Source organism: Microtus oregoni, unplaced genomic scaffold (assembly GCF_018167655.1).
Source record: "Microtus oregoni isolate MIOR12 unplaced genomic scaffold, Mior012 000047F_ref0000412, whole genome shotgun sequence".
In the NCBI taxonomy this organism is placed as follows: Eukaryota; Metazoa; Chordata; class Mammalia; order Rodentia; family Cricetidae; genus Microtus; species Microtus oregoni.
Window position 1 is genome coordinate 14,665,850 of NW_024543221.1, and position 22,611 is coordinate 14,688,460.

At 47.2% G+C, this 22,611-nt stretch overlaps 1 protein-coding gene across 6 annotated transcripts in view; it reads right to left on the reverse strand.

Annotated features, from left to right (window-relative positions):
- Positions 1-22,611, reverse strand: part of Rps6kc1 (ribosomal protein S6 kinase C1) — a 144,953-nt gene that overhangs the window by 22,207 nt on the left and 100,135 nt on the right. For 5 of the 6 annotated variants that reach the window (XM_041635391.1, XM_041635393.1, XM_041635390.1 and 2 more), the window contains 4 exons: positions 18,033-18,080; positions 16,663-16,795; positions 5,079-6,611; positions 4,718-4,807 (listed from right to left, as the gene is read on the reverse strand). In XM_041635391.1, the coding sequence (XP_041491325.1) occupies positions 4,718-4,807; positions 5,079-6,611; positions 16,663-16,795; positions 18,033-18,080 (1,804 nt within the window). The remainder of the gene's footprint in view (positions 1-4,717; positions 4,808-5,078; positions 6,612-16,662; positions 16,796-18,032; positions 18,081-22,611) is intronic. The other variant, XM_041635392.1, reaches the window with a different exon arrangement.

Consider the following 22,611-nt stretch of genomic DNA (forward strand, 5'->3'; position numbering starts at 1 on the left):
AGCCACAACTCAGCCTTGCCTTCCATTACTTTCTTCAGCAGAGGAAGAAAGCCTCCGGGACCACAATCACATTCCCTGCCTATGTCCTCACTACTTCTGAATAGACAGCTTTAGTTGTTGCCTTGTCCCTGTCTGCTAAAGTCACTCTAGGACCCTTACAGTTAAATAAACCTCGCTTTTTTAAATAATTGTGATTGCTGCTGAGAATCATGCATTCAAAAGTGTCTGGCTTCTTCCTCTAAATGAAAATGTTTTCAATGAAGCTCTCATTTCCACTGTAAATAGTTTATACAAAGACCCTATAGGTAAGCAAAAATATACACTTTTTAAAAAAAGTAAAAATATATACTTTAAAAGTCTTCCAAGCAAAATAATTCTTTAACTCTGCTGGTAGGTGGGTTTTCACACTAGATGAGCTTGAACTCTAACTGAATTTTGTGTAAGAAGGGAGGGTGTCATGTGACTGACACAGGTGATTCATTCCTATCAACAAATCTACTTACTACTACGCTTGAGTGCTGAAGGTCCTAGATAACCTGTCCAAGGTCATATAGCTAGTGAATGCCGGCTCTGGGACCAGCGATGCTCAGTGACACCACAGGCATCCGGTGGTCTCCACATCTGGGACCAGTGATGCTCAGGACACCTGAACCTACATCACAAGCATCACCTGAAGCTACACCACAGGTATCTGGTGGTCTCCATACTTTCACACCTTCCCTGGGCTGATTCTCCTATCAAACACCTGGCTATACTGCTGAGTACCACACTTGTCAAGAAAGAGATAGCAGGGAAACATATCATAGAGAAGGTCAAAGGGACTCCTCCCCTGAATATATTCCTGGACTAACTGCAGGGGGCTGGGGGAGCGTGGGAAGGAAGCACGTGACTGTCATGCTCTACACTGAAGTCTGCAGTCGCTTTGCAGCGTGACTTCTGTGTGTTCCACTTTTTGCTGTCAGCTGTGAGCTGTCCTCAAGTGTGAAATCGCCTGACCACGGAAGCAAAGCTGTCATTTGACATCTGGGAGCGTGGAGAGGGGCTGCAGTGAAAAATACGCTGGGGCTTCTTCAACCCATGCACACGCTCACTATAAATTCTCCAGGACCATAAGGATTCTGCAAGAAATATCAATGTAGATTTCAAGTATTTAAAATTAAAGCCTCACAGCCAGGCGGTGGTGGCACCCACGTTTAATCCCAGCACTCGGCAGAAGCAGGCAGATCTCTGTGAGTCTGACGTCAGCCTGGTCTACAAGAGTTCCAGGACGGGCTCCAAAGCTACATAGAAACCCTGTCTCAAATAAATAAATAAAAACCTAAAGCCTCCTAATGGGGTGGAAAATAAGAGTGAGGGTCACACAGGGACCTGTCTGAGGGGACAATGGGAATGTGGGGAGGACATTAGCTTAGCAACTACACGTGACTAACCCTGCTCACTTACACGCTCAGTTTTCAGCCGGCCTTTGTATCTCACGGGGTAAGAGTGGACCTTCTATTTCCTGCTGCCTTTGATGGTGAGCGTCGAGACTGCTAAGACAACACTAGCTGCAGCCCGTACCATCGTATTTGATTTTCCTATTACACTAAAAATGCCGTAACAAAAATTATTCTGTGCTACCAAGTGAAGAAATGTTTCAAATCCTTGGGCCAAAAGCTTGGAGAAGTTGTGGTTTCTGTAACATTAGAAATAAAATCAGATTTGGTACAACCAAGCGGCCTGCAGAGAGGTGTGCAGCACCCTGGTTTCTCTCCCGGTGCTCCCAGGAGCTCCTGAAGGAGGGGGTGCCTGGAGGGGGACCGTGCTGCGGCCCTATCTACCTAGAGGGGGACCGTGCTGCGGCCCTGTCGTCCACATGGAGGGGGACCGTGCTGCGGCCCTGTCTACCTGGAGGGGAACTGTGCTGCGGCCCTGTCTACCTGGAGGGGACGGTGCTGCGGCCCTGTCTACCTGGAGGGGACGGTGCTGCGGCCCTGTCTACCTGGAGGGGGACCGTGCTGCGGCCCTGTCTACCTGGAGGGGAACTGTGCTGCGGCCCTGTCTACCTGGAGGGGACGGTGCTGCGGCCCTGTCTACCTGGCACGAAAGGAATCATTTACCATAAGTGGTGTCTGTTTAGTAAGACCTTGCTGGATACCCGAAGGAGCAAGACGCCTCTGAACACAGGGCTGGGTCTGGTGCATAAATTCGTATTCTCAAGACCCTCTTGATGGAGCGCAGCTGCAGCCATTTAAGGGCCGGCGTTTTCAGAGACGGAGACAGAGACAGCTCCGCGGTTTTTGTCTTTGTGTTGTTGGATCTGTTTTCTTTAACATAAGAGGGCAATTTATTTTTTAAGTTCTTAGTTTTATTGAGAAAACTTGTGAGCCCTGAACTGCCTCAGTGGTGCGCGTGGCTGGAGGGCTGTGACTTTAAATCTAAGCTCACAAAGTTGGCAGAAGCAATTCTTAAATAACAGAAGGTGGTCATTTGCATTTCAAAATTTATCTATCTTGCTTCCCCCTCGATTAGAGCAAAACATGTTGATTCCCAGGTTTCTGTGAGGGTTTTCTGGTCTAAACTTATTTATAGAACAGAATAATGGCCCCCCTGCTAGTCTGGCATTTGCTCAAGTTTCTGTCCATGTAATTCGAATCTGTAACTGGAAATTTTTCTCAAAATATCAAGGCACAATCCACAAGATAAAAGGATACGCTGATGAGATAAAGCACAGGCAAGTGAGTGATGGTTTTCGGACAAACAGGTGCTAAGGATTCTCAGGAGGGGGAGGAGCAGGGGAGCTGTATAAGCAGAGAGCAGGCAAAGCTCCTCCTTGCCCTCTGACCTTTACTTTCTGCTGGACGGTCAGCACACACTGAAACACTGGCCCACTACCACTGCTCCCTCCCAGTGAGAAGGAAGCCGATCAGCTCACAGGCAGCACTGCTGGGTGGCGCTAAGTGGGCTCTGCACCTCACTCGCCTGCCTCTCCGGGCTTGACGTTGTGTTAGCGGGAAGGACAGAACCACTCTTTGGTAAGGCTGCTCCCGGTCTGTTTCTCCTTGTTGTAACATTGATCTGTCCAAGGGCTGGAGGGACTCCCCTGCTGCTCGTGCACTGAGCAGCTAAGCAGCTGGAAGGTGCAATTCTTTCATGCAAACAATTACAACAAAGCCTCTGTTTGGACTACAGTTTGGCTGGATTTTCCCCCCAAACACTGTGAAGGACAACAGCCTGGAAGAGGACTGCAGGGGAAAGAATCCATTAATGGTGCACTGCCACCTGCTGGCCAAATTGAGGAGTGGCACTCCCGGAGAGACAAAGTTAGGACTTGGAAACCGGTAAACACAGGCAGTCAGTACCTGAGACCAAGAGTGTATACGGAATAGTTTCATCCCGACATAGAGACGCTCTCAGATGCTAAAGTGAGCTGGCCTTGATGTGCTAGAGTGGCAAAATAGCCCAACAGCCACTTTTCGGAAGGGAAGCCCCAGCTGCGCAGGCAGCAACAGCGTCCGGAACAGGAACACCACAGCGTTCAGCTCTAACACACAGCACTGGACCCCACTTCAGCATGGGGCACACTGCACTCACAGGGCCTCCCTGTCCTAAGGTGGTTCTAACATGCCCAGAATCCAGTGTAATTAATAAACATGCTCGTGCTAGCGGGCACCAAATTAGGACCCGGTGCCTAGGAACTCGGGGTCAAGGGATTTCACTACATTTCTCCTGACTCCAAAAACTACAACAGCGTCAGTTCCCGAGCAGCTGTTTGGGTACGAAGTCTGAGGATTTGCATTATGAGTCGAAAACTTGCCTGTCCTCAGCCCAGCCACTCTTAACAACGAAGGTTCCCTAACAGTGATCAGCTCTTGCATTCCTCATGATCATTTCTCACAAAGCTGAGCCCAACAAGGGAACAGCAACCCGGTGGTGAGCTAACACAAGCTAAACCTAGTGCATGCAGTCTGCTCCATCGGCTGCGACACTTGGCGGCCAGCGGGCAGGTAATGACTAAGCTCCTCCTCGAGAAATGCATGCTTGGGACAGGAGAGAAAGCTGTGGACTTGGACAGAGCCCGCTTGCTCTGACAAGAGAGTAACTCAAATCCAATCTATAAGCTCAGCTATGGCTGCCTCCAGAGGCCCTAATGGCCACAGCAATACATCTGTAATGTTCAAAAATAAAGAGCAGGCAGGAAGGGCAAGAGAGACTTCAGTCAAGTACATGGGCCCTTTTAAAGTAGGGGAGTGTGTTTATTATGGTCTCAAATATAGACTGTCTTAAAACATGTTCTCAACTTCCAGGACAGTTCATCCCTGAAGGCATACTGCATCAAAAGAACTCATTTTATCCACTGTTAGCCTTGGGAATTTCACTGACATCTTAAGAAAACTTAATAAAGCTCACCCATGTGAAGAGGCTCAGGGGACCTACGGCCTTGCTTCAGACGCTTCAAAGAATGCAATGAGTTTCCGAAGATACACAAATGCTTTTAACGAGGGCAGTAAGTGTGCACACGTGTGCATGTGTATACACACACACACACACACACACACACACACACCTCTGGGCCACAGACAGCTCAATCCCTTACGTTTCTTCTTTGGAGGGCTGAAGGATGAATGAGCAGACCCAACACATACGTCAACTGCCAGTGCAAAACACAAGTTGTACAGAGAAGGAAGAGCCACCGAGCCACCTTTTCAAGTGAAGCGTTTGAGGAGATTGCTCTAACCTGGGGCACAGTACATTCTCGCTATGGCATCGCTGTCACAGGAATCTTCAACCTCACTCCACCTGCTAAAATACGTTAGCTGAATGTGTCCTAAAAACAAAACGACAGGAGAAATCAAAACATTTTTCTCTTCCATTTTCTGCAGAAGCGAACTGTAATTACTCCTTTTGTAGCTAAAAACAGTATCATTAAGAATAATGGCATCATTAAGTACTAGAAGCTATTACTGGGGGTGAATTTGCCGCACTGATAATGAAGCTCTAGACAGGAAATGAAGATACTAATTACAAGATAAAACGCCTACTCAGTTAATTGGAAGCAACAGCGAATAAAAAGAAATGCATTTGCGCAAGTTCCTGACCTCCATCATTCAATAAGATGTTGTTTGGGTTCAGATCACGGCACACAATCCCCTCCCTGTGCAAGGCGTCAAGGGCTACCACCATTTCAGCTGCCCATCTCTGAATGCAGCCCTCTGGGATGAAGAACCTGGAGCTCACTGCTAATTTCTTATCAAGGTCCTCAAAAATCTGGTGGATTTCCTTCTCTCCTCCCAGGGCTAGCACACTTTGCTCCTTGGTCTCAGAGTCTCTCTGAAACAGAGAGCGTGGTTCCTCTTTAGCCTGCTCTGTGAACAGTAATACTTCCTCCACTGTGGCACTGTCTGTGTGTGCACCTGAGCGTGGACTAGAGATGTGGACCGGGCTTTCTCCCGTGTCATGTGCAGTGACCACTGCCTCCACTTGTCCCAGCCCTTCAGACTCGGGATATGAACTGGTTAACAGAAACTGGTCTCCTGAGCTACTGCGATCAACAGCAGCTGTGAACAACACCCCGAGATCTGCCTGAACATGGTGCTTTGGGGTCACACCACAGGCCAGGGACCTAGTGGGATCACTCAGTTCCTCTTGGCCTTCTTTCCCCAGGCCATGGCACTGTTCAGAACTCAGCCTGAGGCATAAAACATCCGGGGCTTCCATCAGTTTACTTTCCAGCCTGCCCGCACCAGCCTGTGAAAACTTAGTGGGGTCCATTGCTAAAGCCTCTCTGGTTGGCTGCGGTTCACCAGGCAGGTTTACCAGAAGGTCAGGCCTTCCTTCCTCAGCACCACAGACATCCTCAAGAGCAGCTTCTTTGAATGAAATGACCGGGACGGAGTCATCTGAGCCCCTGCTGATGGAGTCCTGAGCTTCAGTCTCCTCCTTGCTTTCTCTGTCTCCATCTGCAAGGGTAAAGAGCGCTTTCAAAGGTTCTGGCTTCAGACCGTGCAACTTCTCGCCGAAATCCAGTCCCAGGAGTTCACTTGTGCTGTCCTTACTGTCAATCCTAAAGAACTCCATAGGGCTGTTTTTTGACATGGTGAGGGACTGGGACGTCTGAGGGGAACAAGCTGCTCCTGGATCCTCATCACCAGGGAAGAACTTGAGCTGAGTGCTAGGGCTCACACTATCAACAGCAAGGGGTGCTGGGAAACTCAAAGCAGCCTGGGTATCCGCACTCTTCCCTTCGGGCTGCATGACAGACTCCTCATTCAAAGACCCCAGGTCGATCTTTTCCTGCCCATACTCATTGCACAGCGTCAGGTAGCCAGCTGTGCACTCCTCCTCGGAGCTGGACCCGGAGTCAGGCCATTTGGGAGAGCTGTCCTGGCCGTCGTCTTCCTGATTGCTGTCCTCTTGAGAACTCGGGGTGAGACTCGCCTTCAGCGGCAGGACCTTCAGCATGCCCCCCATGTCGCTGCCTCTGGACTCGAAGCTGCTGCTGTCCTGGGGACTGGCACTCGGCTGCTGCAGGCAGACGCGGTGCGGCAAGCTCGGTTTCGTTTCCTTAGTGTAGAAGCTTTCCTGAGAACTTCTGTTTAGAAATTTACTGATGTAGGACCAGAGCTTGCCACCTGTGAACAAGTGCAACAGCAAGAATTAAGATCCACACTGGTCCATACTTAAGCCACGGGAAAAAAGTATTAATAATTAACCAAAAATAAGTTCATTAATATCAAAGATCCAACATGTTGTCAGAGAAGTTAGTGCAATAAAATGTGACACTCTTCTCTAGAGCTCACTGCTGCTAAGTACTGCTGCTAAGTTCTACTGTGAGTACTGCTGCTAAGTTCTGCTGTGAGTACTACTGCTAAGTACTACTGCAAGTACGATACAAGCGCATCTCCTGGTGCCAATTACTTTTTAAAAATTTCAACCTATTTCTTCCTATAAAGGGAATTAGTTATAATCCCCACAAAGTTAAAATCTTTAAGTTAAACATTATTTAGTCTTCTGCTTAGGTCAAAACTTGTCTATTAAAGACTTTTTTTTAAAGACAATTTGCTACTTAAAACTGTCCACTATAGTATACAGTGATCAACAGCATCACTCCATTCTGAGGATGCCCAGTCCAGAACTGGAAGGGGATCTGACAGCTGGTATATAATTATGCCTTCATAAGTGACATGTTTATTTTACCATCTTCTGCCCCTGGTACATGTCATGTGTTTTGTATGAACAAATACAACTGGGGGAAATTAGCTAGGCAACTCTTCATAAGGTGAGCCCCTGAGAAAAGAATACCCTGGCAGTGTGTTCCCATACACACCTCTGGACTCAGAGCCCACTGACATCGCAGAAGTGAGACCACAGACATCAAATGGACATGAAATAACCCAATATATCCCAACAATGCTGACTAGGTAGTTGCTTACTATAGATTTCTTCTTATTTTAAGCATTAAAAACTCAAAATTAGAGAGGTTGCCTAACTAGAATCTACATTTTAAAAAAATCACAGAAACCATAATGGATTAAACGTTTAATAATTAAAAATCATACCAAAAGAAAAGTTCACTAACCCTGGCGCCAACATCTCAACGGGTGGAGTTACAAATGCACCCTCAGTGAGGACAGAGATGGCTCCCAAAACTGGGAAGTGAAGGGGTCAGGACAAGCGGTGGGCTCAGCTGCTGCCAAGTCAGAGAACAGCTTCTGCAGCCGCCCTCCCTGCAAGCACTCCACAATGCACATGTCCACATGCACAACAAATACACACGTCAATTCTTAAAAAGAAGGGGTTAAAATGAGCCTCCCTACTTAGACGAACAGGGTGAACTTTCTGATCGGTTTTCATCTGCAGTTGGGCATCATATACCAAGGCAGTTAGATCAAAATAAATAATCATGAGCAACTGACCACAGGTATAAAGTCATTAAACTCGTCCAGGAAGCTTCTACCTTACGGTTCCCTTCAAGGACTTCAGAAAGCCGCAAACCACCCTGCCCTGCGCCCCACAAGGAGAGCAGTGCAGGCTGTGACTGCCAGTGTCAGTCCCAAAGCCTCACTTCTCTTTCTCTCTGCCCCATGCAGTAAGTTACCCCCACTTTGAGGACAGCACAGGCAGTCTCCTGCACGTCCCCTGTCCTCTGTAGCGTGCATTCAGGACTTCCGAGCTCCCTGTATACACACTAACATTTAAGGGTCCACCCTGACTTTCAACTGACTGCCGCAATCTTTTGACAACAGTAACCACTGTGTGAGGCTGTGAAGGTGGAGCCTGGATTTCACTGGAGAGCCTAAGATGTTGGAGATGCCAGAGCTGTGGCCTACCTGCCAAGGAGAGCTGAGGACCAGGTGTGGAACCAGCTCAGACAGAAGTGTGCTGCAGTCAACAAAGCTGAAAGGAGTTGGAGATCTGAGGAGCCCTTTGACATCAGCTATAGAGACATGGAGTTTGGAGTTTGCCCAGCTGGTTTTCAGTCTTAGTATGGGGCTTCCTCACTGGGCCTCCTTTCCTCCCTTTCGGAATGGTGACATAAATTCACTACCATTTTATTTTGGAAGTATGTGATTTGCTTTTTTATTTTGACTTTACAGGGAATTACAGTTAAGAGATTGCATGAATTCCAAAAGAGACTTGGGACTTTCAAACAATGTTGAGATCCTGAAAGACTATCGGGACTTTTGATGATATGGCTCCAAGCCTATGGGGAGCAGGAAGTGGAATGTGGAGGTTTGAATGAGAATGGCCCTCACAGGTGTATGAATTTGAATGCTTAGTCATCAGGGAATGGAACTATTTAAAAGGATTAGAAGGATCAAGAGGTGTGGCCTTGTTGGAAAAAGTGTGTCACTGGGGATGGCTTTGAAGTATCTATCATAAGTCGCACTAGGCCAGCAGGCCAGCGGTCAGCCTCTCTCCCTCCCTCCCCTCCCAGCTGGATCAGGATGTAACTCTCAGTTGCAGCTACAGCACCACGCGTGACATCATGCTCTAAACCATGATGACAATGCTAACCTCTGAAACTGTAACGGCTTTCTTTTATAAGAGCGCCCATGGTCATGGTGTCTGTTGACAGCAACAGAGCAGTGACTAAAACACTAAGAATTTAAGATGTTTTACCAGCCTCTGTGTACGGCTTCAGCAGGCACAAGCCGCGCATGCCCTAAGCCATGTGCCACTCCCTCCCTCTCACACTGCAGCACTCTCCTCTCATGGACAGCAAGGCCTTCACAGCTGCAGGAAAGAATTCTACCTAGCATGTAAAACACATTTAATAAGTAGTTATTAAACTGACATAAATATTGACATCTTTATAAGGTTTTTAAGAAGCTTTCGTTGAAAATGTCTGTAAATACAAATTGTATTATGTATAAGGACTCACGTGCTCTTCCTATGATACAACATATGGCTTTACTGCAAAATTCTCAGCAGGTGCCCAAAGTAAGAAAAGCAGAAGGCACAAAACCCAGCGCCATCTCTGCTCCCACCAGAAACAGACACTACTGCCCACTCCTTTATTCTCAAGCTTTCACTCATGACTAACATGGCGTCGTACAAACATTTTCACGGGAAAAATGAGTTTAAATGGCACAGTATGGCCACATGGCAGGTTTATAAAACAGCTAAACACTCCTTTGCTACTGAATATTCTCCAGTATAGTCTCCAGTCTTTTACTGTATAAATTATTTAAAATAGTAAACCACTGGCCATCTCTAGACATGTCATCAAGCCAGGCCCCCAGAAGTGAGAGTCATCAAGAAAGAGACAGATCCTCTATAGCCAGGCTGGTCTGGGACTGGCATGCAGATGAGAAGACCCTGGATCTCAATCCCCTGCCTCTAGCTGGGGCACAGGTCCTGAGATCACCACCACATATGTGACAGTGGGCTGAGGAGTGTGGGTATCTCTAAGGTTCACGTGCTGGCTGCTGCATTGCCCTACCAGAATGCCCTCTGTAGGCAAGGAACAACACAGCAGCTCTGCCAGCAAGCTGCCTGTACTAGACATTAGCAATTAGTCATTTTATTAATCATCATATCATCCTGTTTAATTTCCACTGTTTTCACCATTGGGTAACAATCTTAAATGTGACTGTTGGTGTTTTTGGAACCTTCTAGGCTCACACAAGTTCCCTAACATGAATTATAAAAACCGGGTTTCCAGGCAGGAAAGGGGCTGTCCTGGCGGCTCCAGCTTTACTCTCGGCAGCCGGCATGGAGCAGAGTTCGATACAGATCACATGCTCTCCCGCACCGCTAACCGTGAATCACACAACCAGGACAAATCATTCCTGCAACACTGAGCATGGTCTGCTTTCTTCAGAATCAAGACCCACCCTAACAAATGTACATCCCCAAATATCAACATCATCATGACAACAACATTACCTAAAAACTGTAGGTCATTAAATCTCTAACATAAGGAGAGAATACCCGAAATATTGATCATTCTAGCACATCAAGCATAAGTGATATTTTCTAGACCCCTTTGAAGCATAGGAAATTGCAATTATTGAACCATCTTAAGCTATAAAATAGTAACTCATAACATTTAATTAAACCCCTCTGTCTTTCATTTTAATTTTGGTTTTCTACAAGACTGCACAGTAAATATGTGAACTTGCCTGAGTGGAATTAGAACTTGGATTTAGCACAGATGATATTCCTAGAGCAATGGGAAAACTCACCTTTGACCTAGAAATTCCCACTTCAAGACATCTGCCCTACAAATAATTATTAAAAACAAAACAAAAATGCACAAAGATACATACATGCAAGTAACTGAACAGTTCACAATGCAAGTAGGAGAGAAAGAGTTGCATCATGGGACATGTGAAGTGCCAATCTGCAGCCATGCATGCTCACCACATGCCTACCCTAAGAGACATACATGCTCGCCACACATCTGATACCCTAAGAGACAGGCATGCTCGCCACACGCCTCTACCCTGAGAGACATGCATACTCGCCATGCGTCTGCCACCCTAAGTGCTGTACATATGTAGCAATTTAATCTTCTGTAGGTCCTACTAAGTGCATAGTCACCTTGTCTCTATTTTGCAAACAAAGAAACTGAGGCACAGAGGCTAAGCAGTGTGCCCAAGGTCACAGAAGTGGTGACGGGGACAGAACTCACGCTCATTGACTAGTCCTTGCTCTGTATTCCAGACTGACTTTGAATTTATAATCCTCCTGCCTCAATCTGGGATTATGGGTACCACTACACCCAGAGAACTTTCTTCGAAAGAGAGAGAGAGACAGAGACAGAGTCAAGTCAGTCCATCCATCTCACTATGCACTCTACCTAGCCCTGGCCTCGAACTCACTGTGTAGACCAGTCTGCCTTGGACTCACAGGTATGTGCCTGACTCTGCCTCTTGAGTCTGGGATGCCAAGTGTGTGCCACCACACAGTGTACATGACCTTTTATAACACAGCTCTGTTTACACTCAGAAAGGTGTCTCGTGTACATTGCTAAGATGACAAGCAGACCAGAGGCAACCTTAAGACCTGTTTACATTAAAACACAAAAACAGAAATACCGGGCACAGTGGCTCAGGCCTGTTATCTCAGCACGATGGAGCTGGGGCACAGAAGGAGACTGTGCCCATAGGAGAAAAGAAGCATCTGCTTCTAGGGCCAGGGCTGAGCATCTGCGCAAACAGGAAGGCTCTCTTCACGTCTACAGAGCTAGAGTCCGTGTGCTAATAATTTGAAACTCAGATAATAGAAAGAGGTCTGGTGGAGAAGTTCCTTCACGGTCTGCTCTGCTCTCATAGCCTGGGCTTCTATCCTGCTCATCTCTTTTTCCCTGAGACCCTTCCACACACTGAGCATTCCGCTGATCATCAGGCTTCCATCTCAGGGACGCTAACACTTACAGCCTTGACTGAACTGTTTCCCCCCACCTCGCTCCCTCAAGTAGAGTTAAGGAGAGCATTAAAAAGAAGTGACTGTTTGAAGCCTGTCTTCTAAGCTTGCTCTTGGACACAGGACTGTAAGTAAGCTAGGCAAGTCTCTACCACTAAGACACCTGTGTCTCTTGCGGCCCTCCTGACAACGCTTCCGTTGTAGCCACTTCTGTCTTCGTATTAATAAGCATCCCCAGAATTGGGAACTGGCTCAGTCAGAAAAGTGCTCGGGAGCCCTCATAGAAGCTGGGGTGGTGGCGGTATGCTTGCTACCCCAGCACTTGGAGGATCCCTGGGGCTTGCGGGCTAGCCAGACCAGCTTCCCTGGCAAACTCCAAGTAAGAGACCCTGGCTCAACAGCACAATGTGGACAGCTCTCTACAGTTGACATACATGCACACACACTATCTCCAATTCCTATGTCCAAAACTGAAGCTCTGGTTTTTCTGACTCCATCTACTTTTCCTACAACTTGCTAAAGGCCCTTTTCAATGTTTTGAGCCAATGACCCAGGGAATCTTGTCAGTCAGTTCTACCTTTGAAATGCAAACAACAGAAAGTGAGTATGGGTACAGATGCTAACAACATCCTAACACCAGCACACAGCAGCACATACCAGCACACAGCAGCACACAGCAGCACATACCAGCACACAGCAGCACACACCAGCACACAGCAGCACACAGCAGCACACAGCAGCACACACACCAGCACACAGCAGCACACACCAGCACACAGCAGCACACAGCAGCACACACCAGCACACAGCAGCACACAGCAGCACACACCAGCACACACCAGCACACACACCAGCACACAGCAGCACACACACCAGCACATACCAGCACACACCAGCACACAGCAGCACACAGCAGCACACACCAGCACACACCAGCACACAGTAGCACACACACCAGCACACACCAGCACACACACCAGCACACACCAGCACACACACCAGCACACACCAGCACACACCAGCACACACCAGCACTGCTGTGGTCTGGACATGGCCGAAGTGGGCCTCCCACAGATCACAGGCTATAACTTAGGTCCCAGTGTGGGGCTGCTAAGAGATGGAGACCTTTGAGAGTGCTGCCAGCAGGAGCTCACCTTTGGGGAAGGAATGACTCAAGGGACCCTAGGCTCACATTCCCACCTTGTCTCGTAAAGGAGCCCAGCACTGTGCTGCCTTTCCCTGGGAGGTCACAAGGACCAAACAGACTCTAGCCCCATGGTCTCGAACACAACTTCTTGCTAAGGTGCCTAAGGCGTCTGCTCAGGGCAACAGAATGGGCTAATGTGAGCACCAAGTACCATAATTCGGTATAGTTTGCTGCAAACCCTGCAAGTTGTTCTTGTACCTTTTTTCTGTTTGGTCACCAAGTACCGTTTTCCACAAAGTAGCCACAGTGGCCCTTATGCTGACTCCTCTGCTTAGCATCACCAACTATGGCTCCTGTTGCTCAGTCAGGTTCTCACAAACAGGAAAAGTTTTTCCAGCTTCCCCCTACTCTGCTCAGCCACCCTCGTCTGGCTGCTGCTCAGCCACCAAGCACACTCCTGGCTCCAGGCTTATGTGATTTTCTCTTGCCAAGGCATTCTTCCCCACAAACACACACTGTTCCTTCTCTCTCATCAAATGCCCCTTTCTCAGTATGGTGAGCGCCAGTGAGAACAACTCCCCCATCCCTTGGCGTTCTGCTCTCCCAGTTTCTTCCATCTGTGTGTCTTCTCCTGTGTGTTTGCTGTCTGCCCCTTGTGAAACACCGTGTGGGCTCCAGGCAGGCAGACTCTTCTGTGCTGTTCAGTGCTGTGTTAGAACTACATCTGTGCCCCCAGAAAGCTCTCAAGAAGCTTCTAGCTGCAGTAAAAACAGAGAGTGGGAGACTACACACATTCCAGATAGTTCTGTAAGGTCTGGGCAGCCAAGTCTGTATATCATAAATACTTTAAGTTCAGCAGAACTATTTAAACTGACGACGTGACATTTTATAATTATTTCTTTGGGGGTGGGGGTTGCCACGATGCATGTGGAAGGGGAGGACAACCTGCAGGAGTTGGTTCTCTCCTTCTACCGTGTGGAACTGTGCACAACATCTTCATCCATGGAGGTACCACAAAAATGACCACAGTGGGTAAAAGAACACACACAGCTAGCAACCAGTTCACTCTACTGCTCGATCCAAACCTGAAAAGACCACACCGTCATATTTCGCCAGGACTCTACATCAGCCCTTGCTCTGTTCTTAGCTCACTACAGCCCAGCTGTGCAGACCAGTTTGTGTCAACTGACATCGACCTAAACATACGGGGTGGAGGGGTGGGGTCAAATAAGTAATTGCCTACATCAGATTGAGCTGTAGGTAAGTCTGTGGGGGCATTTATTTGATTAATTATTAATTTTGGAGAGCCCAGCCCATGGTGGGTGGTGCCATGCCTGGGCTAGTGGTCCTGGGCTCTATAAGAAAGCAGGCTGAGCAAGCCAGTAAGTAGCGCTCTCCTGTGACTTCCGTGCTGCAGAGTTCCTGCCCTGACATGATGCATGTAATCATAACATGTGAACGAACAAAGCCTTTCTGCCCCTCGTTTCTTCTGTTAAAGCAACAGAGAGCAAACTATGACACCACCTCCACATAACAAGGAGCGACCTTTTTAGTTTGTTTGTTTGAAATTGGGTCTCATGACACCTGGGCTGCATCAGGAGTGACCTTCTCCTACTTCTGGGATGACAGCTAGTAAGTGACCTCATGGAGTGTGAGTCAGGCCTTACCCTGCAGGACCAGACTCCGCCCACTTCTCCACAGCCCTCAGCATCACTGCTCTTCTTCACCTACAACCACAACCCAACCACGGTCTCCTTTCTCGTTCATCAAACATTCTGTTGTCATGCTTCCCACATGCAAATGGTAAGGGTTTTGTGACTCCGCACTCTCCCAAATGTCCCCATTTCAGAGCAGGCTCCTTGAGTCCATGAGCAGTCCCTTCACTGGGACCCATTAGGTCACCCTGTGTTAAGGATCAGAGTGGAGGGCCCACTTGTATCTAGAACTTCGTTGCTTTTTGCTTCCTCCTGTCTGACTCCACAGCGGCAGTTCGGGTTCTGAGAGGGCAGGCTCTTGCCCTGATTTCTTCTTCGCTGGGAACCCAGCTCCCTGTGCAGCACACACGCAATCAGTCTGTTCGGACAGATGGACTGAGGGTGACTATTGCACTGACAGATGTCTACAAAGCTGAGTCACAGACATTGGAAAAGGAGAGACGTTCCTTCTAGGTTTACAAGTCCATGACAGTCTTCAATCATGTTTCCATTTGGTCACCACCAAAGACTTGGTCAAGACAACTCCCAAGGGCAGGAGACCTGCCATCAGCAAGCTGTAACCCTGGCACACCACATTAAACCAACATCAGCTACGGTCTCAGTTCTGAAAGGCGGGAGGGAAGAAGGCAGAAGCAAAACAAGCGTAGCATGGGGAGCCAAGAGGGGGGAGGCTTAGCGACGTCCAGTGGCGGTAGGCGAGGGGCGGAGCTTCACCGCAGATAATCTCCAACATGAATAATCCACACCGGGTAATAGAATATTGGCCATAATTACATTCATCCTACTGACCTTGTTCTAAATTATTATGGATTATTACTACGCGAGTTATTTTGTTCCACACCAGAGGTGGCTGTATTCTGCTATCAGATGACACGACCTCTAATTCAATAATGTCTGTAATGTACTGGTATCCTCAGATAAAAGCTGTCTATAATGTCTGAACAAAGGTGAATTAGTTAGCCAATTCACACACGCAATTAACTCTCTTAATACCTGTGAGACCGTGGAGCCCCTCTGAATTTCCTATTAAATACTGCATATGGAGGTCTCCCCTCCATCTGTAGTTATCTTGTGTGGACTTCATGATAACAATATTAGTACTTTATTGCCCCCATCAAAAATCTTGCATTAGTTATCATGAGAGACCTCATTCCAGAAAGCAGTACCTCTTTTTTTCTGAGAAAAGGGTATTAAGTTCAAATGTTATACCTATTAGTAAAATAAAGTTTTGTATTCCTAATATAAAAGCAAGGATGCCTTCATGAAATATGGAAAATAATTTAAATTTTCTTCATTATTTTAAGAACAGTTGTTTACATACCAAAAGGCATTATACGTTATGTGACTTTATATTTGCATGCTGTCGTCACCTAAATAAAGGAATATTTATTTAAATTCAAGTATTAACAGTAAAAACCAAATCAACATAGAGCCTTCTACCACCGGTTCCCTAGGAGGTGGCTGAGGGCAGAGCCCGTGCTCGGCTTTGTACTCGAGTGAGGTGCCAATGGCTGTGTTCACGGGGCTCAGATCAGAAAAGCGAGGCAATGTCGAATGTTAAGCAAACACCCTTGCCTTCCCTGTAAAGGAAGCAATTAATTAATTCTGCAGGGGATGCTTTTTAGTCCTCTAACGTAAGTGCAGCTTTTTAGTGCAGACAAGGGAACAGAACTCAGTCTCTAAATAAGCCCAGCTCGCTCAGCAGGCGTTCACATCAAAGTTCCCATCGTGTTGGGGAATTCCAGAGCAAAGGGCACGCGTTAGGACTGTCCCACGTTCAGGTGGAGCTGGCTGGTCACCTGGGTCTTCCTCTTCACTCAAAACTCACAGCAAGGAGGTTGAGCAGGAGTGGGGAGACAGGTCCCCCATCTCCAGGCTTATGAACCCATACCAGAGCACAGGGCAGGTGACGCTCCACCCAGGCCACAGTGGGACGGGCCAACCCACCTTCAGCATGCTGCAGCACAAGGAACACGGACTCCTCCGAGATGATGTACTTGTGCAGACACACCATGTTGGGCACGCAGCGGGGGATGATGGTCTTCCTGTGCCTGCTGCACTCGCTGCTCTTCCTCAGACCCTGACAGAGAACAAAAAGGTCAGTTGTACCGCGGTTGCCTTTGGAGCCTGCTGTGCTCAGTGTTTATCAACCACGCTAATCTATCCGAGTTACTCGGGCTTCAGAGAAACCACTCATCTGCTGCTCTGTGCCCCTCAGTCCCCAGAGGCTCTGCTGATGGCATCTGGCGTGAATCCAGACAACAGAAGATGCCACAAAGCTGCCATTAAAATCAATTACGTGGGTCAGTGTTTTTATTAGCGATGCTCTCAAACTAAGTCATCAGGATGACATACAGTTATTTCTCTGCGACCTCTAAGTTTGATTTTCCTTACGTACGTCTTTAAGGCAGCAACCAGTTCTAGTCACATTCTCCATAAAACAGATGTGTCCTGGATGAAGCAGCAACTTTTAAATTCTATTCTAAACACAAGCGACTAATGTCTACAAGGATGGGAGATTTTTCTGGTGTTACACCCTAGTTTTAAAACCTGGGTAAACACCATTGGGTGTGGTGGCATGGAATGTTCACAAAAAGAGGCAGGCTTCACACATGTCAATGTGACCATCTGTCATGCCTGTCCAGCAAAAAAGGGGGATGCCCAAGACAAGCAGCCTCCCTTTTGGGTGCTAGGGGAATGTTCAGTCGGGACATATTTTGAATACATACTATCACAACCCATTCCAAAAACAATTTCGAAAGTTACTCATTTAACTACATACTGAGTTCTGGCCAAGGAACAAGCCAAGGACAGTTACCCCTTCCCACAACCCAAGGAGACCCAGTGCGACCCTCACGAGTCCCAAGGAACACATCTGAACACTCCTGGTCCTCAGATGCATTCACATCACACATTTTTTAACATAAAACTTCCCAAATAGAAACTATAGCATGTTCATCAACTATGTAAGACAGAAATATAGATCACCATCAACATAAAACACTCAAATGCCATGAGAAAACATTACTTTTTCTTTGAAAATCATGGTTTATATAAGTTTTTTAAAAAATCTTTTTCTTTTCTCTCTCTCTTTCTCTCTCTCTCTCTCTCTCTCTCTCTCTCTTTCTTTCTTTCAAGACAGGGTCTCACTGTATAACCCTGGCTGTCCTGGAACTCACTCTGTAGACCAGGCTGGCCTCAAACTCACAGAGCTCCGCCTGCCTCTGCTTCCCAAGTGCTGGGATTAAAGGCGCGTGACACCACCGCCTGGCTGAAAGTCATTTTTTAAATTCACTAAATATGTGCGTTGTACTTACTTTTAAAATGAACGTCTGTTCTGTCCTTGTGTCCATTACAAGTAAAACCTGCATAGAGCACAGAGCGGTTGTAACAAAACATAATAAAGCATCGACTCTTTGAGAAGCTAAGAGTTCCCCCAAAAATTCTAAGTTCTGAATAGACTTTTTAAAAATCTTAACTCATAGGACCCGAACAGCCAGGTCCAAAATAAATTTTATTACAATTTCCTTTTCTAAAAATGCTATAGCACAGAAACATTACCTTTCCTGGATTTATCTTTAAAATATACTCCTTGAAAGTCCAGGCCATCACTAGGCACGGTGCACACAACCGGCGGCAGATGGAAGGCCAGAACAAGGCTAGCTGGCAGTTCTAGGTCAGCCTTGAAAGCAGGGGAAACCCCAAACCAAGGTGGAGTAGTAGGTTAGGGAGCAGACAGTCACAGGTTTTCTCACATGGTAAATAGGATGTAATTTATTAAAACTGATGAAGTTCAACTTCTAAAATCTCTTAGCAACCCTCTGTAACATGATCTCAATAACTGAGACTTGAGCGCCATCTCAGGCGTCCTTTGGGTATTGCTTCTACACTCTGGACAGGAGCTTAGCTCCCCAGTCCAAGTCAGCAGCAAGTCCTGCATCCTGCTGACTCTATCCTCAACCTTTGCCCTGCCCTGTCTCCTTCCACTAAAGCCCCCAATGGAACCAGAACCAGCTCTGCCAAGCTGGCAGCAAAGGCCTCCCGAGAAACCCCCTGCTCCCCTCTGCACAGCTGTGGTCAATTCTCAAAACACTTTCTTTGTAAGTGCAGTTCAGCTGTATCCTGTCAGCAATCTGAAAGAAGAGACCCAACTCCATAAAGACCTCAGGACCATCTCACACACTGCCCCCTCGAATGACCATCCCTGCCACCCTGGGACAAGAAAACGGGGACAAATCCTACCACAATCGTGGTTTATTTCTGCTAAATACTACGGCAGAGATAGCCACAAAGGCCAATTAGCAAATATCCGAGGTCCATGAGAGTCCACTACCACCTTTGCAGGTCCACGAGAGTCCACTACCACCTTTGCAGGTCCACGAGAGTCTACTACCACCTTGGAAAACACCATTTCAGCCAGCCAACAACCACAGCCTCGAGTTGGGGAGAACTAACACTACAGAAATCAGCGAACACTGCAAATGGGACTTTTCCCCAGCAGCCCCCACTGGAAGAGGCACAGCAGGCAAAAGTTGCCTCTTCAGCTTGGAAACAAGAGTGGCGAGGAGACAGAGCTGCCGGTGAGGGGGTGAGGTCGGGTGACAAGCTCCATCTTAGACACAGGCATTACAGAAGGCTGTGACATCTTCTGCGACCACAGTGTTCCCTGAGTGCCTGAACTGCACTATTTAAGTCAACCTGTGTTACAACAATGTTTTCCACACAGACACCTCCAGATGTCCAGCAGAGTTCCCAAACTCAAGCTCCAAGTCTCTCAATTCTCCAACTACAGAATCAGCAGCCAAGTCAACAAGCCAACAAGCCTCCTGAGTCCTTTGAACCACCTCCTGCTCCTTCACCTACCTCATTTCAAGCATTTACAGTGTCGGCCATGGGTAATCAGTGTTAATCCCCTCAACAACCACTCCACACATCGCCGACATTATGGCTCTGGGTGTGAGGCTATGATGAAAGATGATAATGGCGGCCACCATATGTGAGCATCTCAGAGATGATCTTACAAAAGTGCATCCAGGGTCATGGTTGCTATCATTATTATTTCAGCTTCTCTCTGGAATGATCTCCCAGCCACTTATCAAACAACTACTCATCTTTCCACATTCAGCTCAAATGTCTCTCTCTCTCTCTCTCTCTAATACTAATGGCTCTTCCTTTGTCCTCCCATTTCATGTGATACCAACTTCAATTATAACATCTCAAACTCTTCAGTTTGGCTCTGTCTACTTGTCATCTCTTTATGAGTGTGTCACAGTGGGGTGCATCCCCAGAAATGCTCACACCCCATGCCACATTCTGTGCGTGGACTGTGCTGTGGTAGAAAGGACTTCACAGATCACCCGGGTCATCTGGGTGGGTTCTATCTAATCACATCAACTTCTGAAAGTGGAGACTACATCCTGACAAGAAGAATGGGAAGGACAGAGTGACGTGGTAGAGAGGGGCGGCCTGACCAAGATGTAGGCCCACCCACAAAGGCAAGAACCAAAGGGGCACATCTAGTGGCTCAAGAGACAGTCTGAGGGGAGCAGGCAAGGTTTAGGAGAAAGAGCAGCCCTCAGCTGACGAGCAGCAAGGGGACAGCTCATTCCAACAACTGCAGGGGCATCAGCCTGTTAGCAGAGTGCACATGGGGCAGGTCCTCCACAGACTGCAGAAGGAGAGCAATGTCACCAGCCACGTGAGGCCTGGGCCAGGCCTCTGACTTACACAACTTTAATATGTTTATGTTTACTGTCTCCAGACAGCTGAATCTGCTATGATTGGCCATGGTGGCCATAGGTAGAAATGATGTTTCCCCATAAGCACATAGCTAGCAGGTTTAAGTCTAAGGTCATAGAAGGCAGACAGCAAGGTGGGAATGGAACTTCAAAAGTGACCAGGAGCAGGGACTCCCCACAAAGGCCCAACCTCAACACAGGAGAACAACTCCGTTGGAATTTTCCTTCACGTCACACACAACACTGGGCCTCAGAGAGCTCAATCATGGGACACTCTCAACATCCGAAACAAGTGTGCATTTCTCATCAACAGATGCTGACGCTGAGGAAACGACTGTGCCATGTGAACTGACCCTGCTCCAAATAAGCTACCAAAGAAAGAAGGGAAAATCTGTACTGGAACAGTGAGCTCCGAATGAGCGCGCTCTCTCTCTTTCTCTCTCTCTCTCCTCAACTACTCTGCATTTGTGCAGACAATCTGCTGTTTACATCTGAATTCAGAACCTGTACATCTTCCAAGTCTGTACATCTGTACACACTTGGAATACTATAGCTAGGCATGAAGGGAGCAAGGAAAAAAGACATTACAAGGAAAGAGCAGCTCAGATGTGAGACAGAACGACAAGGTGGTAGGTAGCCATCCATCCACTAAACAGGAACCACCATGAAAGACTGAGGAAAAAAATCCTGGAGAAGGCATCAGGAAGCCATCGGTCACTGTCACAAACTACTCAAGACAGAAGCCAGCTGGCTCCACATCAATCAGATGAAAGGGAAATGGGGCTGACAGAGCTGAACCTTTCTGAAGTAAAGATGCCAGGAGGAAACACTGAGAGAAAGGGGACCCTCAGTTCAGACAAAGGTTTGTCTTTTGTTACTTACACAGGGAGAGACCTATCCTTTCTTAACTGCCAGCAGGGCTGCTGACACAGTCTACAGAAAAAAAAAAAAAAATGACCCTCCAAGGAATGGAAATAAACTCAGAGCCCTTGAGTCCTAAAGGTGAGAACGCAGTGGCCCCTCCCACTGGAAGGCTGGCGGACACTTGTGGGCTCTGGGGAGGCATCTGTGCTCCTAGCATCTCATCTGGGTTTACATCTACTCACAACTCTACGTCACTCCCCGGAGAGCCAATCGTGTTTGCATGAGATGGAGAACACTCTCTGGGGGAAAGGTAAGACCAGAGAAAGTCCCTGGCAGGCAGAGAGAATACACCTGCAGGGTTGGAGGTGAGGCTCCTCTCTTTCCTAGGCCCATTGTCATCAAGCAGATCCCACAAAAGGACAAATGAAGATGGACACACGTGGCGGGAACGCAGCAGGGTGAGGCAGCCTTTCTTCTCCTCTCGAGTTTGCCTGTGACTCAACAGCGTTCACATTGAGGTAATAAACACAAGAACATATGTGATTTTTTTTAAATGTGCCCTTTGACTGTCAATTTCTCCCAAACAGGTGTTGCCTAAATGATTATAAATTGGCCTCTGGGTACACCTCTTCAGCTGAGCCATACAGGGCTGGTGATAATATAATTAGACCTGAAAACATCAGGCTGGTGAGTACTCTCCATCTGTTTGGTGATAATGTTTAGTTAACAACAGTCTTTAAAAGAAGCACCTTCAACTTCCATTCTTAAAGTTATTTACAGCACCATTCTTAACACACCCCCACTCCCGCTAACAAGAGCTTTAGCCACTTGGAAATTATTAGCCATACGCTGTACTCAAAGAGAAACGGCTTCATTTAACATCTGCATCTCCACGTTTACACGCTGCAGCCTCACTCAAGTAGAGTCCTTAATGAACAGTGGTATGGCATCAATATCATAGCCGCGCACACAAAGATCATAAGGAGCCAGACATGTTTTTAATGCCAACAGTAGGCCAATCTGTAATGAAGCTGTCAGCATAAAGGACAAAATAACAGCGTCTTTAACCCTCAAACTGAATTCGTTCATTTGTAGACTCAAACGCAATTTAAAACTGCACATGGGTTTGCTCACCTTCATAAAGACAAAAATCTAATTTGTACTAATTTGATACAATTGTCTTTCCAATAAAAGGCTCCTAAAACCATCTTTTATTTCATGATAAAACAGCTACTATTACTAACATTGTCATGAAATAATTACCTTGGACGGCATATCTTATTGAAAGAACACA